This window comes from Silurus aristotelis, assembly GCF_946808225.1.
Source record: "Silurus aristotelis genome assembly, chromosome: 2".
Taxonomy (NCBI): Eukaryota; Metazoa; Chordata; class Actinopteri; order Siluriformes; family Siluridae; genus Silurus; species Silurus aristotelis.
Genome location: NC_139575.1, coordinates 30492637 through 30506450, shown reverse-complemented (window position 1 = coordinate 30506450; position 13814 = coordinate 30492637). Strand labels below are relative to the sequence as shown.

At 35.1% G+C, this 13814-nt stretch overlaps 1 protein-coding gene across 1 annotated transcript in view; it reads left to right on the top strand.

The window, feature by feature from the left end:
* Positions 1-6317, top strand: part of rab22a (RAB22A, member RAS oncogene family) — a 16417-nt gene extending 10100 nt beyond the window's left edge. The window contains exons 5-7 of the mRNA XM_083534606.1: positions 1797-1903; positions 4647-4756; positions 5105-6317. Of these exons, the coding sequence (XP_083390732.1) occupies positions 1797-1903; positions 4647-4756; positions 5105-5205 (318 nt within the window). The 3' untranslated portion in view covers positions 5206-6317. The remainder of the gene's footprint in view (positions 1-1796; positions 1904-4646; positions 4757-5104) is intronic.
* The last annotated feature ends 7497 nt before the right edge of the window (positions 6318-13814 follow it).

Sequence of the window (13814 nt, the reverse complement as noted above, 5' to 3'; positions counted from 1 at the left end):
TGCAGCAAATTGTTTATATTAATTATAGTTAAAACTTTTCAGATCTATCAAAAAAAGATCATTTTTTTAGGTGCAGCATTGTCAAAGGGTACAATCAAGACACCATCAAAATACTTACAAATAAAAACCAATAGTAACACATAAGAGTAGAAAGCCGGTAAGGGCTTTTCAGTTGTTAAAAAAAATGGTTGTACAAAATGCCTACCCAGCACAGGAACTGGATTCTTTGCATAGATGAAATCAAAGAGACTAGAATTTTAAAAAGAGAAAAATGTGGATAAAACATTAAGGTCTTCTAATCCATCCGTCATCTGTTAAACATGGAGGCAGTGTTTTGGCTGTATGGCTACAAAATTTTAGCAATGCATTTAAAGAAAGAAAACTTAATTTGTTGCTTCAATGGATAATAGACTTCATGCTGTAATTATAAAAAAAAAAAAAATCCCTATATTTATTAGTTCATTCATTCATCCATTCATTTTCTCCCGCTTATCCGTAATTCGGGTCGCGGGGGCAGCAGTCTAAGCAGGCCCCCGCCTTCGACTGCTGCCCAATCCCCACCGCACCATCCCCACAGCACCACTTACGGTCCCTCCTGCAGGTGGTGAGCCCACGGGAAGGTGGCCCCACGTCACTCCGACGTCACGGACCTTGATATTTCCCTCGTAAGGGACCCCCAGAGCATAGAGGGTTAAGGGCCTTGCTCAAGGGCCCAAGAGTGGCAGCTTGGTGATACCGGGGCTTGAACCCCAGACCTTCCGATCGGCAACCCAGCGCCTTAACCGCTGGAGCCACCACTCCCCCATATTTATTAGTTATTAGTATATTTGTTAGTTTGTAAAATATTACTGTAATTTCTAAATGGTTATTTGAAAACCTGGAATTAAAGCTGAAAATCTACAATTCAATTGTGATGATGTACAGAGACAGAATTATGAGAATTGTGTGACTATCCAAAAGTCTCAGTATATGTATGTTTATATATTTAATTTGGTTTTAGATCAAAAAATAATAATGAGACTGAGAGATGGTTCATTTTGCCAGGTATAATGGTTGTTTTTACTATTAGAATTAGAATAGAATTCAGAATAGAATTTCTATTCTGTCCTTGAACCCCTGCATATTATTATTATTATTATTATTATTATTATTACATTTACATTTGCGGCATTTGCAATGAATAAATCTACACTTGTACGCCAGATTATAAACTTAATATAAAAATAACTCTTGAATTCTACAAAGCAAACTTGGAAAGTGCCAATTTAAGTGTTTCAGGAAGAGGTAGGTCTTCAATCGTCGCTTGAAGATAGCCAGGGTCTCTGCTGTACGGACATCTAGGGAAAGTTTATTCCACCACGGTGCCAGAACAGAGAAGAGCCTTGAAGTATACTTACCTCTCATTCTGAGAGAAGGTGGTACCAGTCGAGCAGTGCTGGAGGATCTCAGACATCTTATTATCAATATTAAAACAATTTTCCTATAGGATCAATAAAGAATTCTGATTCTGATAAAGGATAAACCAACATGGAGACCAAAGAGCTGTCTATAGAGAAAATAAAGCAATTTTATAGATAAGAAAAGATGGAAAATCACAACATCACAAGCTGTGATGCAAGAGTCACAACAGATAAATGCAACAAATTGTTTATGATGCAAATATATTAAATTCATGATAATAAAAAAAAAATATGGAAAAGTATGAAATACAATTAGTCAACATTTTATTTCAAAAGTATAAAAGCATAAAACTTTATAATCAAAAATAATAATAAATGTATTTTTTTGTCTCTTAGGAGTCCTTTTTAACTTTGAAGAACTGGGTAAAGGAACTTCACCAGCATGGACCCCCCAACATAGTGGTGGCCATTGCTGGCAACAAATGTGATCTTACAGATTCCAGGTAAATTTATTTTATTAATTCCTTTTAATTCCTCCATTTGACTGTCAGTTTTAGTATTACTGTAGGTGATTATCAGCTCTTTCTTGTGCAACTGTCATCACACTGGCTTGCTGTGTGCCATTTTCCCCATGGCTTGCACATTGATGGAAGTTGGCCTGTTAACTTTACCTAGCAAACAAACTAAAATACAGTGTAAAGACCCAACCGGTCATGTCTGTGATTCTAATCTGTATTTTTAATTAATTAATTCATTCATTCATTCATTAAGTACATTCTTATCTATATCCAATTTGGCTGTCATAAATTTACTAATTGAACAACTATGTAACATTAGGGTATTACGACATTCAACATCATCTTTTTAGCTGGGATTGAATTTTAATCCTTAATGGTTCAGTTCTGATGCTCCATTGCAGACACTTTTAGAAGTGGATTTGGGTCAGCAGAGGCACTCTTAACATAGTCGGCTTGTAATTAATTTTTTTTGTTCACTTTTTTGTTGCACAGTGCTTCAGGTATTTGTTTTCATCATGTTTTTGCCCAAAGTTTCCCTTGCAGGTTGCCTTAAAGATAGCAGGGACTGTGATAAGGATTGAACTACATGGTTGGCATGCCATTCAATTTTAAATGGATGCTACGGGTCTGTAGCTGAAAGTGTGAGGGCACAGCCATGTATATTATATTCATAGTACATATCTGTAAATTACTGTTTATAGTCCTATAAGACTATTCTATTTAACTTATGTAAATCATGTAAACACTGTATATCCTGCACTTGCTGATATTGCACTCTGGTTAGACCCAAACTGCATTTCGTTGCCTTGTACTTGTACATGTTTAATGACCATAAAGTTGAATCTAATCTAATCTAGCCAGGGTTTGTTGTCTGAGCTTCTGTGCATGGATTTGACCCGGGGCAGGTATAAGATGGGGAACAAACTATCTCTCCTTTCAGCTAGTTATCTTTGTTCTCAGGTGGGAGTGTGTAGTAGGCCGTTCTCCCTCTTAGACTAGTTATTGCAGGTGTGCTCAAACATGGAGAGCCACAGCATTGTCATCCTCCTTTCATCTTGGGAAAGAAGTGTTTGGTGTCCCAGCAGGGGTCAGGAAGCGGGTTAGTGGCAGCCATTTTTAACTTCTAAAGGCCAAGCAGTTTTCCAACATAACTTAAGAGAGCTGTGCATAAACAAATGTGATAAAAATAAACAAGTTATTGCTGCTAAATGTTGTTCTAGCTATTAAAAAATAAGGGGGACGTTTCACGCATGGTTTCTTCATTTTGGCTTGATTTTTGTAAAAGGAGATTATTACCTAGTGTGTCATGTATTGTTGTTTATCTGAGGTGGTATTCACCTAATTCTTAGACCTGATAGTTAGTCATGATTTTTATTATGTCCTGATGCATAAAACCATAGAACTCAAATAGGGTGTACTTTCCTTTTTTATTGTATATCTAGCATCTCTGCTTGTGTAGAGAGAGTGTTGAGAGAGCGTCATTATCATTTAAAACTGCTATTTCGAAAGTTTCAGGGCAAAATTGCTGAATAATATGGCTCTGTGATCAACAGAAGTGATAGTGTTGTTCCTTGACATAGAATGTTTTAACTTTTTCAGTAATCTCCAATGATGGACGGCATACACATCAATTTACTTGAGTTAAAGTAGAGATACACTTGGTAAAATATTACTAACGTAAAACTTTCAGTTAAGCAAAAGTACTAAAGTATTTGCCCTCAAATTTACTTAAGTATCCGAAGAGCTATGATTTATTATGGCTATAATGTTTCTTTTGTTATTTTTATCACAAGATTCTTGTTCAATCAACTCAGTTTATGTGAAAAGACTCCAATGTTACTCTTAGCACACAAATCAATTAATAGAATGATATTAATGAGTCAAACACAGATTTATATCTATTAAAATTATCATGAGCCCAAAACTTTCAAGAAATCGCACAAATAAGGCTACAGGTGTTGTGGCAAGTTAGTCAGGAGTTTTATCCATCATTTATGACTCTAAAAATGTTCTGCTTGCTGTTGAACTGATGCCAAACTGTATGTTTGTGCTAAGTAGATACCACCAAGTGGTAGGTTCAAAACAGAGCGTGAGCTCTACCCTGACTGGTGGCTTGCTGCATGCTTGGCCAGTTAAGTTCTCATCCACTCGTGAATAAAAAGAAAGAACTGATTTCGCAAAATGTAGTTGAATAAATAGTAAGATGTTTGGCTTTGAAATGTAGTGAAGTTTATGTGAAAATCTCTCCAAATGAAAATAATTGAATAATTGAAACCACTGGTGAACTGTAAAGAAGTCAATGTTCTTTTCATTCAATTTTAAACAGGTACTGTTTGGCTTTAATTTAATTTAAAAGAGAATTATTTGGTAAATCTGTATTTTGTGCAATACATACCATGATATTCAATGCATAGCACATTTATAAACATTGTGAAAACTTTTTTCATTTATGATATTTTAGGAAGAGTCATCAAATATTAAAGTTTTCATACCTTTTGAATGTCAACATTTGCCAAATTAGAGCCAAACAGTACCTCCTTAACATTAAATGTAAATAACTAATAAATAACCTGTTTAATATATGTAATTATTGCTCAATATGGTTAAATTATTAAATTTGATTGCATAATTCTCCTTCTATTTCAATACATTTTATAATGTGCTTTAATTTTATGTAAGTTAAATGGCATAAATTTGTTTTTTTCTTTCTCCATCTTTTATTTTACAGGGAGGTACCAGAGAAGGATGCCAAGGACTATGCTGACTCAATCCATGCAATTTTTGTTGAAACTAGTGCCAAAAATGCTATTAACATCAATGAAATCTTCACTGAGATAAGTAAGGACATAAGTTATGCAAATAGTCTCTTTACCTTTGCTTCATTAAGGGTATAGTCTCAATCAAAAAGTCTAAAATAAAACCAAATAATTTTCAGGGTGCTAATTATGTTTGGTAGAAGAATGTTATTAGTCTTAGACTACAAGATTTAGCCCACAGGTTAGTCTAATTGTAATTAATTATAATATATACTAGTTGCTTGCACTGAAATAGAGTGGTCTTACTGTAACTATTACATTATATTGCCAAAAGGATATAGAAACCTGACCAATCACCAAATTGCTTATATAAGGGCTTTCTATTTCAACTAACGATCTGAATGAAATCATGTTTTTTTTCTTGTTTTAGGCCAGAAAATTCCACTTTTAGTAACGAGTGACTCCGGGCTGAAGGGCTTGAAACTGCGACGTGATCAATCAGACTTAACCAGGGAACGCGCTTGCTGCTAATGCATAATTAGGCCAAATCTATTTTTGCTTTTCACCTCTACATTACTGAAAACAGTATCAATAACCGTGAAATTATAATAAGAGCACAGTAATGATCTTATGACATCACCATTTTGGAATACTTTCTTTGTCTAAACCCATATAGAGCCTCTGCAAAAAAGACAAAAAAATCTGTTAATCGCATTGCTGTCTTGAAATGATGTTGCAACAGACATTTCTACTCCCTGCTGTGGCTAATTAAAGTGGAGTAGACATTGGAAAACTCTGGTCTCTCAGACCTTATGGCACTCTATATTTAACTTTTGGAAATCGCAAAAAAGGCACTGTTTTATTTGAGACATGTAGATGTAGAGACATGAAAATGTTGCTCTGGTTCTCTGTTCCTCTATAACCCAGATTAATACTCCTTTGTGTTCATACTTAAAGATTCACATGTTTTCATTTATAGATTTTATACTAAATCCAAAACAAAAGGCATTTCCTGGCTGGTGGTATATGAGAAATAACTAAAAAAATTGTACAGGTTAAAGACACTATCTATCTTAACTACTTTTACAATGTGGGGCAACATTTATCTGAATAATTATTGCTGATGGTTTTTCTTTGGTAGAATAATTTTGCGGCTTTATGGAATATCTTTTTCTTTTCAGAATGCACCAAGATAATTAACTAGCCTGATCAAACTCTATGATTCATACAGATTGTGTGCTCTATTTCATACAGTTCCAAAAGTTGTTACATATCATTATAGTTCTTTTTTTAAATTATGGTTATATGTTACTATTGAATGAATGAAGTTGATGCACCATCTTAGTCCTGTGAGATGAATGCCCTCTGTTTTGTTGACTGTTTTGCCATTGTCTGTTTTATCTGCACACTTGTACTGTGATCATTCACTGATCGATCCACAAGGAAAAGGACTTTTGAAGTGATTAATAGGAAATTTTCATTCTGGACTTAAATAATGTATATGACTGTTACAAAAATCTTTGGAATCTTAAGAACCCCTAAACCCACCCTCCACCCTTGATGAGCAGAATTAGCATTATTTAACTAAAATGTGTATTTTTTTTCATCACATAAAAAGAATATTAAAATAATTGGTAACCATTTAGCAATTTAATTGAATTGCAATTTAATTTCTGTTTTGTCTTTTGAACATGATTACTGTAGTCATAATGTGATTTTGAAAAAAATTATGTTCTTAAAGTTGATTCATTTGAACCAGAAATAATGGGCAAACATATGGATCTGAGTGACTTGAAGGAGGCCCAAATTGTGATTGCTAGACAACTGGGTTGAAGCAGCTCCCAAATGGCAGGTCTTGTGGGGTGTTTGTTTCGGTCTGCAGTTAGAACATAACGTAAGTGCTTCAAGAAAGGACAAACAGTGAATCAGAAAGGCAATGGATGCCTAAGGCCCAGTGATGCATGTGGAAACTTGGTCCAATCCCACAGAACAGCTACTATACAACAATTTGTTGAATTTGTTGAATGTGTTCAGACACCATTTTATTGTAGCCAACAAATATTTACAATTTTCATTGAAAATTTTCAATATTTGTTGGCTACAATAAAATGGTGTCTGAACACACAGGGCATCACAGCTTGCTTTGTATAGGGCTGCAAAGTATCTGACTCGTCAGAGTGCCCTTTCTAACAACCATGCTGAAAACGCATATATATAGAGCATTAACATTGGAACTTGATCATGGAGCAATGAAATAAAGTAGCCTGGTATAATGAATTTGAGCAACCCCTTTTAGCAGAATAACTGACCCTGATGCACAGCAAAATAATATTCAGGAATGGCCCCACCTAAAAAAGGCCTGTGCTACCTACAGAGTTCTAGTGAAGTCCATGCCTCAATGGGTCAAAGCACAAAGCTACAAAATATTAGACAGGTGTTTTTTTATTATTTTTTTTTTAGGAAAGATTTGTAACTGCTGATCTATTGGGATTTTCATGTCTCTTCATTTCAAGGTCAACTGGAAATGCACAACCTTCTATAAACAAAAAATAATCCCAGGTGACACACACACAAAAAATTTTTTTTCTTAAAATTCAGTAACATTTTAGAGCCACCCTCAAAAACTATAACTCAAACTTCAATAACTGGAAGTTTGGCAAGAGTTTATCAGTCTCTCACACTATATTGAAAAAATGTTAGCCCGCTCTTCTTTACAGCATTTCACTTCATTGATGTTCGATATCCTTTAGCATAGCTATATTTGTGAAGATGTAGTTTTGAACACCTCATACTGCCTAATAATGGGTTGTGACCTATCTAAAATTAGCTTTTAGAAGTCGGACAATTACAAATTATTAGAAATATTGAAGATACATTTTGTATTATAATATTTTTGATTGTTATTAGGACTCATAATAAGGCAGTCCTGAACAGGGTTGTCTTTAAATTTTTTATCTTTTTCATTCCCCTTATGTGCTGCACTACCCAATAAGGCTGCACTATTAATAAAAGATTTCCGTGTTTATTTATTGCCACTGAACAAATCAGCATTGTGTCGCAGATTATATTCTTAGTTACTACATTAGAATATTACTCAGTATTTACACTTACCAGGTTTCCTATTACAGTTAATGTGTGTAAATTTAAACAACCTAAAACATAGCATTGAACTACTGAAAGGTCAGTTTTGCAAACCAGTTTTCTGTATTACCTAGATTAGTAACAAGTTTGCAGTCTGAGAAACAGAACTTTGATTGTGATGCTGCAAAGTTTTCCCAATAGGCAGAGCTTGTCCGTGTATTATAACATTGCAATGTATAAAATTGCTAAACATTTTTTTACTTGGTCCCCTGATGAATTAGAATATTTAGTCCAATATAAATATTCCATACCACGAGGCATTAATATAGAGTTCACAAACGATGTTCCAGTTCATTACAAATGGTGTTCATTGTGGCTGAGGTCAGCATTTTGTTTAGGGTGCTGTAGTTTCTCCTTATCAAACCATGAATTTATGGACCTTGCATTGCACATACTTACATAGGAAAGGGAATAGGAAGGGAGGGGTGTTCCCCAAACTTTTGTAACAAATTTCAAAGCATACAATGGACTGAAATATCTTTGTATTTTACTGGAACTAAGAGACCTAGCCCAAACCATGAAAAACTTATATTTATGTATAGCTGCTCAGCCATGGAAACCAATTTCATAAAACTCCTGATGCATACTTCTAGTGCTGATGTTACTTTGTAAGTTTGGAATTTGACATACCTGCTCTGAGTTTTGAGGGGCCTAAAGCTACATACTGTATATGAGATGTTGCCTCTAGACACTTTTTTATTTCCATATACATTTGACCATGTAGAGTACATAAAAGACTCAGCACTACTATGTGCAAGTAAAACTCACAGCATCTGGTATTGATTCTTTTCCATTACACTTCCCAATAGACTGATACATTAGTGCAAGGAATGTTCCTCTGGTTTTTATTTATGTTACAGTTTAACAGTGCATATATTACTAACATAAACACAACACAATATTTAAATTGTATAATAAAGGACTATATTACACTAATGCAATAGCCCATGCTTTTAGTTTTTCCCACTTTTTATTTTTTGTTTTTATTTGAGGGTTTAAAACAATAGCAAAAAAAGAACAAATACAGATATACAGTGGTGTGAAAAAGTGTTTGTCCCCTTCCTGATTTATAATTTTTTTGCATGTTTATCACACTTTAATGTTTCAGATCATCAAACTAATTTAAATATTAGTAAAAGATAACACAAGTGAACACAACATGTATTTTTTAAATAAAGGTTTTTATTATTGAGGGAAAACAAAACCCAAAACTACATGGCCCCGTGTGAAAAAGTGTTTGCTCCCCTGTTAAAATGTGGTTCATCACACCTGAGTAAAATTTCTCTAGCCACACCAAGGCATGATTTCTGCCACACCTGTTCACAATAAAGAAATCTATTAAATAGGACCTGCCTGAAAAAGTGAAGTAGACCAAAAGATCCTCAAATGCCAGACACCATGCCAAGATCCAAAGAAATTCACAAAGAAATGAGAAAGAAAGTAAGCTAGATTTATCAGTCTGGAAAAGGTTATAAAGCCATTTATAAAGCTTTGGGACTCCAGCGAACCACAGTGAGAGCCATCATTCACAAATGGCAAAAACATGGAATAGTGGAGAACCTTCCCAGGAGTGGCTGGCCGACCAAAATTACCCCAAGAACACAGTGACGACTCATCCAAGAGGTCACAAATGACCCCACAACAACATCCAAAAAACTGCAGACCTCATTTGCCTCAGTTAAGGTCAGTGTTCATGACTCCACCATAAGAAAGAAATTGGGCAAAAATGGTTCCAAGATGAAAACCACTGCTGAGCAAAAAGAACATAAAGGTTTGTCTTAGTTTTGCCAGAAAACATATTGATGATCCCCAAGACTTTCGGGAAAATACTTTGTGGACTGACGAGACAAAATTAGAAATTTTTGGATGGTGTGTGTCCCATTACGTCTGGCGTAAATGTAACTGCATTTTAGAAAAAGAACATCATACCAACAGTATGTGCTGGTAGTGTGATGGTCTTTGTTTCATTGCAAGTTATTGCAAACGCTTGATTGCAGTTGTTGCTGATTAGAGTGGCCCAACCAGTTATTAAGTTTAGGGGGCAAACACTTTCACACAGGGCCATGTAGTTTTGGATTTTGTTTTCCCTCAATAATAAAAACTTTTATTTAAAAACTGCATGTTGTGTTCACTTGTGTTATCTTTTACTAATATGTAAATTAGTTTTATGATCTGAAACCACTGTAACCACTGAAATCTTAAAGCTCCAGTAGCTACTGGAACTTTAAAGCGATGTAAATACATTTTTACACATAAATAAACCCTGAAAAATGGAGAAGCCTTGTATTTAAAAAAAAAAAAATTTATAATTATTTTTACTTCCACAAATTATAGATAATTTTATTTGTTAATCAAACTAATTGTGGAAAATAAAATATTTTTGCATTGACATTAAGTTGCAGAAGTACATCGCTATGTACGTAACACAAAACAGTCAGAATTCCCATTCTGATACCTATTCCACCTCTAAAAGCTTTTAAAATGAGAGAGCATCTGAATTGGTACAGTACATCCTGTAAGGGCCAGAAAAAAAGGTTACCTTTCTGATAAATGTATTTCTTTTACATCATGTGGACAGCTGTTTCACTTATCTTAACAGTAGCATAAAATTGCACTATGGGAAGAAAGCAAGCCATCAGACACTATATGATACTCTGCAAAGGAATTTGGTTCAAGAATAGTTTGGTGAATGGTTTGAGGAACATGACACTGAGTTCAGGGTGTTGACTTGGCATCCAAATTCCCGAGATTTCAATCTCAATCTAATATCCGTAGAATTTGAAAACAAGCAAGTCTGGTCTAAGGAGGCCTTGCCTCACAACTTACAGGTTTTGGTCGCACAAGGGGGACCTGCACAATATTAGGCATTCATTTTATGACTGAGTTTTGATTTTTACGTTTATTTGACCTTGATATCTTCAATATGAGTTTTTTAATGATTGCATAAGACAAGACAGCTAACACGAGTGATTTTATAACAATTTTCTATTGATTCTATGGCCATATCTGACACTCAAAATAGCTTGTTAAGGTGAGCCAGTCAATCCTTCTTAAACATACCCATCTGACAGAATGAATGGAGTATAAAATTCACTTCACTATTCAGTTGTGGTATCTGGCCTCAAGATATTAGCCACAGACCCTTTATTTCCTGTAAGTTGTGAAACAGGACCACATTGTATTTCCACTGATGCTCATTCAAATTGAGATACTGGGAATATAAACTCAATTCAACAACCTAATTTATTTAATGTACTTTTTGTCAAATATTTCCTAAGCAGTTTTTGCAATGTGGCAGGGCACACTATCCTCTTCCACAGTGCATTCTGGTGCCGTTTATAACACAGATACTATTATATTACTATTATATATTTGCTCATGGCCATTCACATGATGTAAAAACAAAAGTGATTCATCAGACCATGCCACTTTCTTCCACTGCTCCATGCTCCAATTCTATCACTGATCTACCAACTGTAGAGACTTTTGCCAGTGGACATTAATCAGCATGGGCACACTGACAGGTTTGCAGGTACACAACCCCATAGATGTTTGAGACACAGTGTCCACAAATGTATACACACCAATCAGTCTTCCTTGTGCCATCAGAACAGGTTTGACCCTCCAAGTCAGGGACTCCACAAGACCTCTGAAGTTGTGCTTTAAATTGAGTACAAGGAGATACGGCAACAGGTGAAAAGGGATGTCAAGAGAACTGTATGATTAGATAGACTATAAGAAAGGAGAAAACTATTTGTACCAAATGGCCAGGCAGAGGGACCAAGCTGGGAAGGATGTAGATGGAAATGTGTTGACTAGTGAGGAGAGTGTGTTAAGAAGGTGGAGTGAGTATTTTGAACAGCTGATTAATAAAGAAAATGACAGAGAGAGAGAAGGTTGGATGATGTGGAGATGGTGAAGCAGGAAGATGACATACCAGTAGAGATGTTTAGGAGAGATGGCAGTGAAGTTTTTAACCAGGTTGTTCAATAAGATTTTAGAAGGTAAGAGGATGCCTGAGGAATGGAGAAGTTGTTTGCTGGTACCGATTTTTAAGAATAAGGGAGATGTGCAGACCTGCAGTAACTACAGGGGAATAAAGTTGATCAGTCACACCATGAAGTTATGGGAAAGAGTAGTGGAAGCCAGGCTGAGAGTGAGGTGACTATCTGTGTGCAACAATATGATTTCATGGCGAGGAAAAGCATCACAGATGCAATATTTGTTTTGAGAATGTTGATGGATAAGTATAGAGAAGGTAAGAAGGAGTTGCATTGTGTGTTTGTGGAGCTAGAGAATGCATATGACAGGGTGCTGAGAGAGAAGTTGTGGTATTGTATGAGGAAGCCAAGTGTGTTAGAGAAGTATGTGAGGGTGGTGCAGGACATGTATGAGGACAGTGTGACAGCAGTGAGGTGTGTAGTAGGAATGACAGGTTGGTTCAAGGTGGGGGGGGTGGGACTGCATCAAGGATCGGCTCTGAGCCCTTTCCTGTTTGCAGTGGTAATTAACAGGTTGACAGATGAGGTCAGACAGGAGTCTCCATGGACTATAATGTAAGCGGATGATATTGTAATTTGTGGTGGGAGAAGAGAGTAGGTTGAGAAGAGCCTGGAGAGGTGGAGGTATGTGCTAGAGAAAAGGAGGAAGACATGCAGACGGTTAATTTGAAGTAGGCAGATGTAGAGTACAGTGAGGTATGGAAACGGATGATCCGCTGTGGCAAACCCTAACGTGAGCAGCCTTAAGAAGAGGAAGAAGATTAAATTACCATTATTGACTTCGGGTAATAGTTTTCAACATAAATTGAGGAATGTTGCTTGTGCAGACACTGTCCGACCGGATGTATCTACTGCATTTGCTCAGACTATAAGGTCTCTGTTGTGCAGACTGGTTCCAGTTTTGACTTTCTGTGCAAACTTGACAAAATGTAGGCTTTAAAATTTTGATGGGAGTGTAAGAAAAAAAAAATATATATATATAATTAATTTAAACAAAATCCATTTATTATAGTTTTAACATAGCTGAGGTGTTCTGATACCATTTCACTGAGTTTTTCCTTGATTGTCACTGTTGCCACTATTTTGCTCATTAGGGACAAACATATAGGCACTAACATATATATTCAAATTTTATAACCTACTTATCTCTGTAAAGATGCTTTTAATGTCCATTGTTGCTATACAAATACAACTTAATTGAAAGTTAAAAGACTTTAAAAGACCAAAAAATAAACCTAAGCCAACTGAAAATCCTTGTTGAAAAATGCTTCCCAGAAATTCCAATGGTTTCCACTACAAATATCATAAAAACTGTGAGCTGTTAACCATCATTACTGTTTGTGTACATCAATAAACCATTGTCATGATTATCCTGATTGCAAAGGACTGTAAATACCATTTGATCTACAAGTTGCCAAAGGTGTTCTATTGGTCTTTAGAAGTACCCACTAAAAATAACATCTCACCAATAGAAGCTTACAACTTACCAGTAGAGACCCACAAGGACCATTATGGATTTCCATTAAAACAGTACAATCGCTAGTATAACCATTAAACTTTCTATAGATTTTTTTCAGCAGGGCTTTTTGGTGATTTACATCAAAAATTAAAGCAGAGGTGGATACTGTACTGGTGTCACATCTTCAGTCCTGATTACAGAATAATTTCTGTGCAAATAATGATTTATACTTCAGCTCTAAATTACTTTTACTTTTCATTTGAAGTGAAATGGACTGTATGTTTATTTATGTATTTATTTATTTATTCGGGGTTTTTTTTCTTAGTTTAATAACATCATTATTACCTGAATTAAAGCAAATCCCTCAAAATGATTTTTAAAGCTTCAAATGTAGAGTACACATTAATATTTTATATTGTAGCGCCTAGCATAATAATAATAATAATAATAATAATAATAATAATAATAATAATAATAATAATAATAATATAAAATTTGATTTGTTTGATTATTAGATTGTGCGCACCCCCAACATAATT